At 37.6% G+C, this 14,766-nt stretch overlaps 1 protein-coding gene across 8 annotated transcripts in view; it reads left to right on the top strand.

Moving 5' to 3' along the window:
* The window catches only part of KYNU (kynureninase), a 185,527-nt gene that overhangs the window by 53,159 nt on the left and 117,602 nt on the right, over positions 1 to 14,766 (top strand). For all 8 annotated transcript variants that reach the window (XR_010122796.1, XM_063647431.1, XM_054477777.2 and 5 more), the window contains one exon: positions 7,738 to 7,858. Coding sequence is in view for 7 of the 8 variants with exons in the window: in XM_063647431.1 (XP_063503501.1) it covers positions 7,738 to 7,858 (121 nt within the window). In the remaining variant the exon portion in view is untranslated. The remainder of the gene's footprint in view (positions 1 to 7,737; positions 7,859 to 14,766) is intronic.

Below are 14,766 nucleotides of genomic sequence, written 5' to 3' on the forward strand. Positions count from 1 at the left end.
TGAGTTCTCTAACCTGTTCTATTGGTCTATGTATATGTTTTTGTCCCAGTACCATGCTGTTTTGGTTATTGTAGCCTTGTAGTTTGAAGTCAGGTAATGTGATGCCATCAGCCTCATTCTTTTTGCTTGGGATTGCTTTGGCTATTCAGGCTCTTTATTGGTCACATATGAATTTTAGAATAGATTTTTCTATTTTTGTGAGAAATGACATTGGTAGTTTGATAGGAATAGCTTTGAATCTATAAATTGCTTTGAGCAATATGGTGGTCTTCAAGATATTGATTCTTCCAATCCATCAGTATGGAATGTTTTTCTATTTGTGTCATATATAATTTTCCTTTGAGCAGTAATTTGGAGTTCTCCTTGTAGAGAGCTTTCACCTCCTTGGTTAGATATATATTTCTCAGTGTTTTACTATTTTTTGGCTGTTGCAAATGGGATTGTATTATTGATTTGGCTCTCAGCTTGAACATTCTTGGCATATAGAAATGCTCCTGGTTTTTTAATGTTCATTTTGTATTCTGAAACTTTACTGAAATTGTGTAGCAGTTCTAGGAGAATTTTGGTGGAGTCTTTAGGGTTTTCTAGGTATAGAACCTTATCATTAGTAAAGATAGATAATATTTTTTCTATTTAGATTCCTTTTCTTTCTTTCTCTTGACTGACTGCCCTGGCTAAGATTTCCAGTACTGTATTGAGTAGGAGTGGGAGATATCTTTGACTTGTTCCAGTTCTTAAGGAGAGTACTTCCAGCTTTTATTCATTCAGTATGATGTTGGCTGTGGGTTTGTCATAGATTGCTCTTTATTATTTTGAGGTATGTTCCTTTGATGCCTAGTTTGTTGAGGGTTTTTATCATGAAGGGATATTGGATTTTACTGAAAGCTTTTTGTACATCTATTGACATGATCATATGGCTTTTGTTCTCAATTATCTTTACATACTGAATCACGTTTATGGATTTACATGTGTTGAATCAACTCTGCATCCCAGGAATAAAACCTACTTGAATGTGATGAAATAACTTTTTCATGTTCTTCTGGATTTGGTTTGCTAGTATTTTGTTGATGATTTTTGCTTCTATGGGGATATTGACCTGTACTTTTGTTGTTGTTGTTGTTGTTATTTCTTTGGCAGATTTTGGTATCGAGTGATACTGGCTTCCTAGAATGAGTCGGGGAGCAGTCACCCCCCTCCTTAATTTTTTGGGATAGTTTCAGCAGTGTTGGTACCAGCTCTTCTTTGTAAGTCTGATAGAATTTGGCTGTGAATTCATTTGGCACAGGACTTTTTTCGTTGGTAAGATTCTATGACTGATTCAAGTTGAAACTCTACTGGAATGTCCAGGGTCTTAGTTTCTAACTGGTTTAGCCTTGAGAGGTTGTATCTTTCCAGGAATTTATCTATTTCCTTCAGATTGTCTAGTTTTCATGGATAAAGTGTTCATAAGAGTCTCTAAGGATCTTTTGTATTTTTTTATTTTTATTTTTTTTTAGATGGAGTTTCACTCTTGTTGCCCAGGCTGGAGTGCAATGGTGCGATCTCGGCTCATCACAACCTCTGCCTCCCAGGTTCAAGTGATTCTCTTGCCTCAGCCTCCCAAGTAGCTGGGATTACAGGCATGTGCCACCAGGCATGTGCCACCACACCCAGCTAATTTTGTATTTTTAGTAGAGACGGAGTTTCTTCATGTTGGTCAGGCTGGTCTTGAACTCCCGAACTCAGGTGATATCTGCCCACCTCGGCCTCCCAAAGTGCTGGGATTACAGGCATGAGCCACAGTGCCCAGCTGGGATCTTTTGTACTTCTTTCTTTTTTTTTTTTTTTTTTTTTTTTTGAGATGGAGTCTCGCTCTGTCGTCCAGGCTGGAGTGCAGTGGCACGATCTCGGTGCATTGCAAGCTCTGCCCCCTGGGTTCACGCCATTCACCTGCCTCAGCCTCCCAAGTAGCTGGGACTACAGGTGCCCACCACCACACCCAGGTAATTTTTTTTTTGTATTTTTAGTAGAGACAGGGTTTCACCATGTTAGCCAGGATGGTCTCCATCTCCTGACCTCGTGATCCAACTGCCTCAGCTCCCAAAGTGCTGGGATTACAGGTGTGAGCCATCACTCCTGGCTGGATCTTTTGTATTTCTGCAGGATTAGTTGTAATGTCATCTTTGTTGTTTCTGACTGTGCATATTTGAATCATCTATTTTTTTCTTTTTAATCTAGATAGTAGCCTGCTGTTCTTGTTTATCCTTTTAAAGAAACAGCTTTTGGTTTCATTGATCCTTTTTGTGAATATGTAGGACTTGATTTCATTCTTTTCTCCTTTGATTTCAGTTATTTATTCTACTAGCACTGGGGTTAGTTTGTTCTTGCTTTTCTAGTTCCTCTTGGTGTGTTACTAAATTGGGAATAGCAGATCTTTCTAACTTATTGATGTAGGTGCTTAGCACTATAAATTTTCCTCATAATACTGTGTTTGCTGCATCTCAGAGATTTTGGCATGTTGGTTGTGTCTCTGTTTTCATTTATTTCAAATAATTTTTTGGTATCTGCCTTAATTTCATTGTTTACCCCAAAGTCATTCAGGAGTAAGTTGCTTAATTTCTATGTAATAGTGTACTTCTGAGAGATCTTCTTGGTATTGATTTCTACTTTTATTGCACTGTGGTCTGAAAGTATGGCTGGTATGATTTCAATTTTTTGAATTTATTGAGACTTGCTTTATCTCCAAGCATATGGTCACTCATAGAGTATGTTCTGTTCACAGACGAGAAGAATATATAATCTGTGGTTGATGGGTGGAATGTTTTGTAGATGTCTGTTAGGTCCCATTGGTTAAGTGTTGAATCAAAGTTCAAAATGTCTTTGTTAGTTTTCTGACTTGATGATTTGTCTAATGCTGTCAGTAGGGTGTTGAAATCCCCTACTAGTATTGTTAACCATCTCAGTCTTTTCATAGGTCTAGAAGTACTTGTTTTATGAATCTGGGTGCTCCAATGTTTGCTATGTATATATCTAGGATAGTTTAGTGTTCTTGTTGAATTGAACATTTTATCATTATGTACTGCCCTTCTTTGACCTGTTTTATTGTTGTTGGTTTAGGCAGTCTGGCCACTCCTTGGCACCATTATGTTAGCCTCTATTGGGGCTATGGCAGCTGATGGCTAGCTGCTCAGGGATCCAAGGCCTGTGCGGCTCCACTGGGCTAAAGTGGTACCCCTGCAAAGGCTCCAGGCTGGTCTCTGTGTTGATTTGGTGTTCCACTGAGGTCAAGGGCTTCTCCCATGCCCAGGATTGCAAATGTCCATGGCAGCAGTTTGGATCCCCTGGGAACTCTCACTCATCAACCCTCTCCTGACTTTAGGGAGTTTTCCCCAGCTCTATACTGGTCCCAGGTAGGCAAGTCCTTGGCTTTGCTCCTCTCTTCTCTGTGGGTCCTCTTGCTTTCTTGTCGAATCCCAACATGACCTCTTAGATGATCTACTTGAAGACGTAGCATTTACTCAGCACTTTGTTTTCTCTCCATGAGAGCAGCATACACTAGCTACCTCTAGTCAGCCATCTTGAGCACCTCACCTGTTTTCCTGATTGGAAAACTGCCCATACCTGGGGAGCTCTGCATTTTTCTTTAGAGTGCTTCACAGATACTGCATTTTTTACAAATTAAAGGTTAGTGGCAACTCCAATTCCAGCAAGTCTATAGGCATCATTTTTCCAAGAGCATGTGCTCACTTTATGTTTCTGTGGCACATTTTGGCAATTTTCACAATATTTCAAACTTTTTCATTATTATATCTGTAATAGTAATCTGTGATCAGTGCTCTTTGATGTTATTATTGTCATTATCTTGGGGCAACATGAACTATGTCCGGGTAAGATGGTGAACTTTATCAATAAATGTTGTGTGTGTTCTGACTGTGCTAGAGACCAGTTGTGGAGATATGTGAGGGCGGCCACGTTGCCAGGCACATGTGGGGACAAGAGGAAGAAAATAGAAATCACCATGTTTGGTGGACCCAGTTTCTAATGGCCTTCATTTGCATATTAAAGCTTGCCTGCAGGCTCTAAGAGTAAGAGCCAGGGCTTTCCTGTTAGACAAGAAACATTTCTGGAGCTGCTTTAAAAGAAACAAAAACTTCCCAAGGACCCCTTTTCATCTCTATCTGCCTAAAATAATTTCTTAATAACTCCTATAACAAAAATATACTGCAAAAGGGTCATACCTGAGAAGTCTGCTTGTTGGGTTGTGGTACTTTTTGCATAAATATTCTAGAAATATATTGTATGAGGTGGGAAGTGGTGGTAGTGAGCAGATCGTGAGACATCAGCTTAAGTATTCATTAACTACTTCAGGAAACTGGAGATTGGGGGTCTCCAGTGGGAACTCCTTCTCACTGAATATTCCACTGAAATATTTTAATGAACTCACAAAAAATACTTCATAAGGGAAAGAGCTAACCAAAAAGCACCAAAGCTGGACTAAGATTTTCTTGCCTTCCTTTTTCCACTCCATCAGAGGAATTAGAAGCAGCAGCAGTGAGGAACAAGAAAATAAATTGTTAATAGACACATTCTTTGTTCCAAACTGCAGTTTCCTGAACTTAAGTCAAGCATGAGCTAGGGTTGGGGAGAAGATTTAAATATGAAGTGATATTGATATTTTGAAACTAGTTCCTAGGTTAAACTTCATATAAACTAAAAGAGTAAGCTCATAAGGTCCACAGTGGTGGAAATTTTTGATGCACTAAAATGCTCCTCAAGCAATCAAGTGAGTTTTCAGAACCATGAGCTTTATGGCAATCATACTGTAGCCTTTTCAAAGAAAGGAGCATTCCAGAAGAATGGGTCTAACACTGTTGACTTAAGGACTAACTGGAGCAGGCCCTGCTTGTTAAAAGCTGAAACTCTTGAGCTTGTAAACAAGTTTGAAGTCAAGTGAACCTTTAAGCAGAGTGCTATGGATTGAATTCTGTTCCCTAAAAATCCATGTGTTGACAGCCTAACCACCTGTGCCTAATACTGTCCTTACAAAAATAATCAAGTTAAAATGAGATCATTAGAGTGGGCCCTAATTCAATATGTTGTGATGTTCTTATAAAAGGGGGAAATCGGGAAACACACAGGCATACTGGGAGAATGCCAAACACTCAAGAGATGGCCATCTATTAGTCAAGCAGAGAGGCCTAGAACATATTCTTCTGTCACAGTGATTGAAAGGAATCAACCTTGCCAACACTTGACTTTGTTCTTAGAGCCTGCAAAATTGTAAGACAATAAATTTATGTTTAAGCTACCCAGAAGCCTTAGTTCTAGAAGCCCTAGTAAACTAGTGGGGCTTGTTATATGAAGCAAGTATTCCCAGCTCAAGGAGGATTTACTGAATGTGGAGACTTGGCTGATAGGGGGAACTGATGAACTCTTTTAACATGCCCAATCTGTGCCAGAATTTGAAGTGTGACCCTAAGACAAGGCTCAAATATCTCTGCCTTCTTTTTGGAATAAAGTTTTTAGGATCACTGCCACATTTATTTTTTAATTATCTGTGGCTTTTTTTATCCTATCATAACAAAAAGAAGGAATTGCAGCAGAGACCGTATGGCCTGGAAAGCCTGAAATATTTACTTTCTGGCTTTTTACAGAAAAAGTTTGCCTTGCCTTGCTTAAAACAAGGGTACTGGTTAAAGATCCTGCCTGCTGGGTATTAACAGAACAAATGCAGCAAATGATCTGATCTGAACATGAACCCACAGGATCCCCAGATCATGACACCTCTCAGTGTTTTCTCAGAGTAGATCTGGACAGTACAGATTAAGAGGAAGAAATTGAAACACCTTACCCCTCTTTTCCTCCCCCTAATAAGATCAGGCTAAATTCAATGGAGGAAGACTTTCCAAGGAATAAGAAGCAAAGGCACTAAAAGAAAGAGTTGGAAAGCAATAACTACAAGAAGAGTGAACTGCGGTCTTGAAGCATTGTGACTTAACCAAAATTTTGGGATTTACTAACAGGACATGTGTTAATCAAGCAGTTCACTTTGAAAAGGAAAGTTCTAGTAAGCTCCAAGGCCTTTGTGAAAAGGCCATTGAAGTGAGAGAGAAAACCAAGAGGACCATTGAGAAACTGCAAAAAATGTATGCCCTAATTGGCAATACCTACTTTAAAGAGAAATGTAATAATATCACAATTTCTACAATAAATGTTTTAGCATAGCACTAAACCCACAATATGCTAAAAAAGTTGTCAGTACAGGAGACAGAAAATAATCCTAAAGAACAGGATTGACTGGTGTACATTAATCCTGACTTGCCTTTGGGAAAAAAAGGTAAATACAATAAATGCTTCAGAAAGGGGACCCTCTCCCACTTCATAAGCATTAAATACTAAACAAGATGTCCAACAGAATCCACATGACATTGAGTTGTGCAAGAGTCAGCAGCTGGCACTGAAGGACTGGGAACTATGGATGAACCTAGAGCCCCCATATTCTCAAGGGTTGTGTAGAGAAAGCATAGGAGCCATGAAAACTGTGGATATCCCAAAGGCACTAAACTTGGACTCAAGCTATGAGGAGATTATCAGTAATGTCCAATGTGACAAGAACCATTAATGTGATAAACTTTTATTTAAAAAAAAATAAATTAAATAGAGATGGCATCTCACTATGTTGCCCAGGCTTGTCTTGAACTCCTGGGCTCAAGCGATCCTCCCAATTTTGCCTCCAAAAGTGCTGGGATTACAGGAATGGGCCACTGTGCCTGGCTAACATGATAACCTTGAGGATGGGAAATGGGGAGGCATATCTAATCCTAGGTCCAGGAAATAATGGATACCTTAACCAAGAGGACTCTTCTGGCACACATGTGTAAACAATATGTACATATCTTTTACTGGTCAGGCTTAAAAGATGCCAATGGAAAACAATACCTATAAAAGGGATCAGGTTGAAATAGATGGTATGTCTTTAAAAAGCCTTTAAAGGTTTAATTAAGTAGTCTGAAGTAAAGACCAATATAGTACTTAATGATTCCAGTGAAATATAAACAAGAAGCTTTTTCCCTAAGATATAAGAGAAAACTCAGTAGTTTACAATTGTGATTGTAAACTTGTGACTTTCTGGACTACGTCTTAAGCACATGGATTGGTTTGTTTGCAGTGGGTAAACTATAGGATAAAAATCATCAAAGTTTGATTTATATGAATAAGAAGTAGATATAGAAAACAATCTTTGCCTATACATGTGTTAGTACTATGTGTACGTGTGTATGGATATAGAATGAAAAAAACGCATAAATCCAGTACATCTACTTTAGTTATGTAAATAATTATTTGCATTTTTAAAAAAAATTGCTATGTCTACAACACAAATTAGTACAGTGTTAGTACTTGACTAAATTCTGGTAATCTTCTTATACAATTAGATAGGCTGATGTATTTCCTAATTAAAAACATTTGTTTTTAACTCTTTTCTAATGCTTTGGCAATTCATGATTGGAAGTAGTTGCTAATTTAGATTTCCTCATGGAGCACAGTAAATATGAGAGATCCTCATAATAGCCTCTATAGGTTTAAATTATATTTTAAAATGTAAATGCAAAAGTTAATTATTTTTTAGAGGACCTGATGTCATCCTTGGGAGTAATTTTTAATTTTTATCCTTCTTAGAGTTGATTGTATTAATTATTTGTACTGGCTTAACAATACCATACTGAAAAAGCATTTTTTTTGACATTTCTTCTGTTTCAGTTGATTTATCATTAGTGAATAAAGATGAAAATGCCATCTATTTCTTGGGAAATTCTCTTGGCCTTCAACCAAAAATGGTTAAAACATATCTTGAAGAAGAACTAGATAAGTGGGCCAAAATGTAAGTATTATTTTAAAAGCTACTACTCTACATCTCATACAAAAATTTACAAAATCACATTAGGTTGTCTAATATTTGGAAAGATGTGTAATGGAATCCTAGTACACTCATCCCTTGGTATCTGTGGAGGATTAGTTCCAGGGCCTCCCTATCATTCCAAAATCCACAATGGTCAAGTCCCTTATATACAAATGGCATCGTATTTCCAAAGAACCTAGGCCTATGCCATATACTTTAAATAATTTCTAGATTACTTATAATACCTAATACAGTATAAATGTTACGTAAATAGCTGTTATATTGTATTGTTCAGGGAATAGTGATGAGAAAAAAAGTCTGTACATGTTTAGTATATATGCAGCCATCCATTTTTTTTCCCCAAATATTTTTGATCCACAGTTGGTTGAATCCATAGAGAGGGAATCCATGGCTACAGAGAAACCTTAGCTGCTCAGTAGTCTCATTTGATTGATGAAATAACTGAGGATCAGAATAAGGTGACATAGCAAGTTAGTGGCAGAATCAGGACTAAAACTTTTACAATATTTAAACATTTAAGTTCCTCTCCTGTGTTGACATCTCTAAACCACATGTAATCATTGTATTTTATTTCTTTAATAACTAACAGAGGAGTTAATGTTCCAAAGCTTAATTTCTTCATGATTAGGCTAAATTATCAACACTTACTTTTATGATAACCAGAAATATTTTTTAAATATTTTCTAATTATTTGAAACTGAAAAATCAATATGAAGATAAGCCAAACTTGACAGTTAGGAAAACATTTCAGAAAGATGAAACCAAACCAAATAGAATTTCAGAGGAAAAACATTTGGCTGTCATAGAAACTCAGAATACATTCTTTACCTTTCTTCATTCTTCATGCTACTGGTTTTCAAATTGGGAATAATATCCATTCTGTAAAGTTTAGTAGGCCAGTCACAGTGGCTCACGCCTGTAATTGTAACACTTTGGGAGGCCGAGGTGGGCAGATCACTTGAGGTCAAGAGTTTGAGACCAGCCTGGCCAATGTGGCGAAACCTCATCTCTACTAAAAAAATACAAAAATTAGGCCGAGAATGGTGGCTCACGCCTGTAATCCCAGCACTTTGGGAAACGACGTGGATGGATCTCCTGAGCTCAAGAGTTCGAGACCAGCCTGACCAACATGGTGAAACCTCGTCTCTACTAAAAATATAAAAATTAGCCTGGCATGGTGGCAGATGCCTGTAATCCCAGCTATTCAGGAGGCTAAGGCAAGAGAATTCCTTGAACCCGGGAGGCAGATGTTGCAGTGAGCAGAGATTGCACCACCGCACTCCAGCCTGGGTGACTCTGTTTCAATAAAATAAATAAATAAATAATGTTTAGCTTACACTGTGTAAATGATTACAACTATGGCTATTAGATAACACTGTGAAGTTCTTAATTTTAGTGATTAAGAATGTAATTTCACAACTTGATGTAAGAATGATAGAAGTTTATATAATTTATTAATCATGTTATAACTTTATCTGCATAAATTTTATGCATAATTTGCAAAATACATACCACCACATTTGCTCTAGCAGGTTTTAGTATTTAATGAATGGGGGTCATAGTTAATAAAAATGGTTAATATTCATTTTTGGCCTTAATGTAAGAGAGGGCAGATAATTAGATTGAATGAATTTGAACTTTATAGAGTGTCCTTGCCTCTTGGATATTCATTCAGCAAGGTTGTGAATTTTTATCCCCTAAGCATTTAAAATATATTCTGCCCTGCTATTCTATTCATATCCTTATGGTCATCCTACTTAAATAAGAAACTGGTTGATTATTTTCAAGGCTTTAAAGTTGCATTTCAGGAAAGCACCTCATGCTCTTCTATTGTTTCGTCTTTTATATTTCACCTTGTGATAATGGAAAATTTCATCACTTTAATTAAACCTTCTTACTGAGTTTTCATTAGACAGATGATTCAGAAAGTTTGTATATTTTAATGCTTCAGGCAATGTACAGTGAATTAAAGAAGACTTCTAAGCAAATGGACATCTATTCCATCCTCGCTTTGTTTATTTTAGTCTTCTTGTTTTAAGCTGTAGTGACTCAGACATCATGGCCCTGCCCATAAATGTCAGTGGTGTTTGGGATGCCTGATCACATGCCTCTTCTTCCTACCTCACCCATCGTTTTTGATCCCAAAAGTGTTTGCTGATTATTATTTCTTACCTCCCAAATATTTAGCTTAAAATCTCACTTCTGATGTTTTCCAGCTGAAGTTCTGTTGGGAGGAAACTTTTTCTCTACCAAATGAGTACTTAGGTCAAAGTGATTGAGGGCCTGCCAATTAATTGACAACAGACAGGTTAACAGGAGAAAAGTTTATTTCACACTCAGATACAAGAATTCTACAAGGGGTAGTTTGATGAACAGCCATAGGTAAGGGTTTATATACCAGCTTGACTAAAGGGAAGAGTTTTAGAGCTTCAATGGAAAAATATAAAATTTTCTACTGGGCTTTTTCATCATGATGCTAATGGGCAGTATCCTTCCTAGCTGGAAGCTCCCAAGAGGAGATGAATGGCAGCTGAATTTGTACCTCCAGGGGCTAAGGTCCATCTACCTCTGAGGATGGGTCAGTGGCAGCTGTATTTTTAGGAAGCTTTGCTTAAGTTTAGATAAATTTCTTTCTGTGGCTGCTCTTTGTTCAGATGTGTTCAAAGTAGTCAGACCAGGCATGGTGGCTCATGGCTGTATTCCTGGCACTTTGGGAGGCCAATGTGGGTCACTTTAGCCCAGGAATTAAAACCTGCCTGAGCAACAAAGGGATGGATGCAGTGGCTACCATCTGTAATCCCAGCACTTTGGGAGGCTGAGGCAGGTGGATCACAAAAGCCCAGTAGTTCCAGACCAACCTGGGCAACATTGTGAGATCTCAACTCTACAAAAAATACAAAAATTAGCTGGGCATGGTGGTGAATGCCTGTAGTCCAAGCCACTTGAGAGGCTGAGGTGAGAGGATCACTTGCACCCAGAAGGTCAAGGCTGCAGTAAGCTGTGTTTGTGCCACTGCACTCCAGCCTGGGCTACAGCAAGACATACATACATACATACAGCAAATACATACATACATACATACATACAGCAAATACATACATACATGTATGTATGTATACAGGTGTGTATACATACATACATGCATACATGCGTGTGTACACACATACATGTATATGTGTGTGTACATACATATATACGTGTATGTGTACATACATATATACGTGTATGTATACATACATATATATGTGTATGTATACATGCATACATGTAGTCTTCATGCCACTTCAGTGGTCTGTTGGTCTCTTCAGTTTTCATTCTGACTGTTGCCTTGTGTTTTTGTATTAAAATCAAACCCTGCATGTGTTCAGTTGCCTTTACATCCAGGGCCTCCCATTATTGTGGTAAGTTTTATCTGATCACTTCTTCCTCTTTGCCTCCCTCTATGCCACTTCTGCTCTACTTCTTGGCTGATACTCAAGCCACGTCAGTGACTCCCTTTCTTCTTGACCAATGGAAGATTATGGGAATCGCTGAATCAAAGAGGATTACACATTTATTAAATACTATAATGCACATCGAAAGTAGTTGCTTAGTTGAAAAAGATAATGTTAAAAATGTATAATCTTGACCAGGCGCGGTGGTTCAAGGCTGTAACCCCAGGACTTTGGGAGGCCAAGGCAGGCAGATCACTTGAGCTCAGGAGTTTGAGACCAGCTTGGGCAACATGGTAAAACCCTATCTCTACAAAATATACAAAAGAAATTTAGCTGGATGTAGTGCCACATGGCTGTAGTCCCAGCTATTTGTGAGGTTGAGGTGGGAGGATCACTTGAGCCTGGAAGGTGGGGGTTTGCAGTGAGCTGAGACTGTGACACTGCACTCTAGCCTGGGCAACAGACTCAGACCCAGTCCCAAAAAAAAATTATAATCTTAACAGTAACATAAAAATTAGAGTGCTTCAACAAAGCAAGATTTTTCACAGGCATATAGATGTCAAATCTCTGTCCATCCAAGTACCGTAAAGTAGGAAATGCCATTTGGCTCATGGATTCCATCTTCTCCAGTTTTATGGCCTATTGCAGACATACTGCCTACCACACCTAAGTATTGAATAAACGATTTTTTGTCATAATGCAGCCTGATTTTATAATTCATAAGGCTACTATCTTTGATTTCTTATACTAAGGAAAAGCCAAGAATAGAGGTACAACTAGAAATATTTTAGGATCTGTCTTAGTTTGTTCCCGCTGCTATACAAAATACCTGAGTCTGGATAATTTATAGAGAAGAGAAATGAATATTCTTATAATTCTGGAAGCTGGGAAGTCCAAGATCAAGGTGCTGGCCAACTTAGTGTCTGGTAAGGTCTGCTCTCTGCTTCCAAGATGGTGCTTCTTGCTGCATCCTCATGTGGCAGAAGAAGCAAACACCTGCCTCCCACCTGTTTTATAAGGGTACTAATCCCATTCATGAGGGCTCTACCCTTATGACTGAATCACCTCCTAAAGACTCTACCTCTTAATACTGTCACATTGGCAGATCAAATTTTAACATAAGAATTTGAAGGGGACACATTCAGATGACAGTAGAACCAAATGATTTCTAAAACGTACACTTGAGGAAAACTGTGAAAATAGTTTTCTTAGAAGCTTTTACCTCTGTGTTAGTTTTAAAATTCTATTACCATTATTTTGCATTTTCATTTTCAACTCTATGGGATTTCTAAAGTAGATTAATAACACACCGAAGAATATATTTGTTTTGCAAAATGGCAATATTTAGGCAATTCCAGCATTCTGAAATATAAAACTTTTTGGGTGATTATATTTATTTGATACTTAATAATTATAAGCAAAAAGGTTTTGTAACAAGAAGAAGCAACAATATGCCTGAAATCTATGGGTCTGTTGGAATGAGTAGGCAATGGGCATAAAGTATTTGGGAATAACAGTCAATATTAAATATTTACTAATGACCTGGATTATTTAATGGAGAATAACATTGGTTAATAATCATAATGCCACAATTCAGCTAGAACAGAAGGATATATCAGTCCTAAAGAGCATATTGTAAGCTAGGAAATGGGTATTATGTTCCTAAAATAGAATCACAATATTTTAGGTCATTTACATTGTCAAATCTGCTACATAAAGGGTGTTCTCTCTTTTTCATAAGAGCAAAAACCTACTACAGTTTTGTCTCTACAGGGATTCTTCTAAGAACTCTGACAGTTTAGGTAAGATTATTTAAAGATAAAAATGTCCCTTTGAATTAAATATCAGGAATAAACAACAGAGTTTACTTTACATGGCAGTGTGTGTGTGCTGACAGGACACTGATAAAACATGCCAGAGAGATGTAGATGCCTCCTTCACACCCCTCTAGTCTCATTTAATTTAAGCATTTCTTCTTTTAAAAGCAATAGTGTTTGAATAAGAGAGCATAAGAAAATACATAGAATGGCATGTTACAAAGATTTTTCACAACATCTTTATTTGTTTTTGTTTTTCTAATTAACATTCTTTTTTTGGAGTCAGGGTGTCACTCTGTTGCCCAGGCTGGAGTGCAGTGGCGTGATCATAGCTCACTGCAGCCTTAAACTCTCAGGCCCAGGCTATCCTCCCACCTCAGTCTCCTAAGTAGCTACGACTGTAGGCACAGGCCACCAAACCTGGTTAATTTTTTCTTTAATTTTGTAGAGACGGTGTCTCCCTATATGTTGCCCAGGCTGGTCTCAAACACCTGGGCTCAAGGGATCAACCCACCTTGGACTCCCAAAATGCTGGGATTACAGGTGTGACCCTCAGTCCCTGGCCTCTCAACATCTTTATTGGCTAATCATCAATTGGGTCATGGAAAAAAAAATATAATGTAATGAAGGCAGGCTGTGAAATTGTAATTATTTACTTATGGAAGGAAGCTTTCTAAAAACAGGGCCATTTTTCATTTTGTGGGATGGTTACAGCATGGTCCTACTTAAAAGAGGATCCAAGTTTCTATTAACTTCCTAATTTTACATCCTGCAATTCTAATTTTGTGAGTAAATACTCCTAGTAGATGTCTCAGAAAACACCCACTTATAGCAATGATTTATTCTGTGGCAGTGAGTTAACTCTCTCCCATGCTCTTTTCCTTTCCAGCATTTGTAAAAGAAGATTACATCTATGCTGCAGCTATTTTAAGTAGTTTTGTTTGAACAATATAATATTTTTCCTTAACTTTAATACTGATGTTTATAACTGCACTTTAATCTACATCAACTCTTTCTAATGACAGGCCACTTTACTTTGGGTTTATTTGGGTAACACTTTCTAAATACATTTCACTACCCCAGGCTAGTGGGCTAACAAAATGAAGAAGCAGACTCTGTGTGGTATTTTAAAGGGAGGGAGATGCCAAAGGCATTGCAGGAAGAAACATATCCTTAAAGATTATTACCACTGTGTCTACCAGAGTGAGGAGTAGGTGGCATAATATTCTGAGATATAAATTCTCTGAGGCAGAACATAGAATTTTACTACCTAAATGTAATAAGATGTATTGTGCTATCAGCAAAGGCCATGGAGCTCTATGTGATTAAAATAAAAAAGGATCCAAGTATCTGCCTTTAACTACCATTTAATGATAATGATTTTTGTCTTTAGCATTTATATTAGAAATCAAGAAAGAGGCAAGCTGCAGGCTATCTAATAATAATATGAATAATAATAACTAACAATTGCCCCTCTCTTCCATCCTTAGTTCTTAGCAGTCTATGTTTATCCTCAAAGAAAGTCCTCTTCCTTCATCTTAGTTTATATGGTAATAGAAATGTTAGTTTAAAAATTGTGTTCTATACCACATGCTGATGAAGGGAGTTTTAGCATTAG

This window comes from Pongo pygmaeus, chromosome 11 (genome assembly GCF_028885625.2).
Source record: "Pongo pygmaeus isolate AG05252 chromosome 11, NHGRI_mPonPyg2-v2.0_pri, whole genome shotgun sequence".
NCBI classification, from domain to species: Eukaryota; Metazoa; Chordata; class Mammalia; order Primates; family Hominidae; genus Pongo; species Pongo pygmaeus.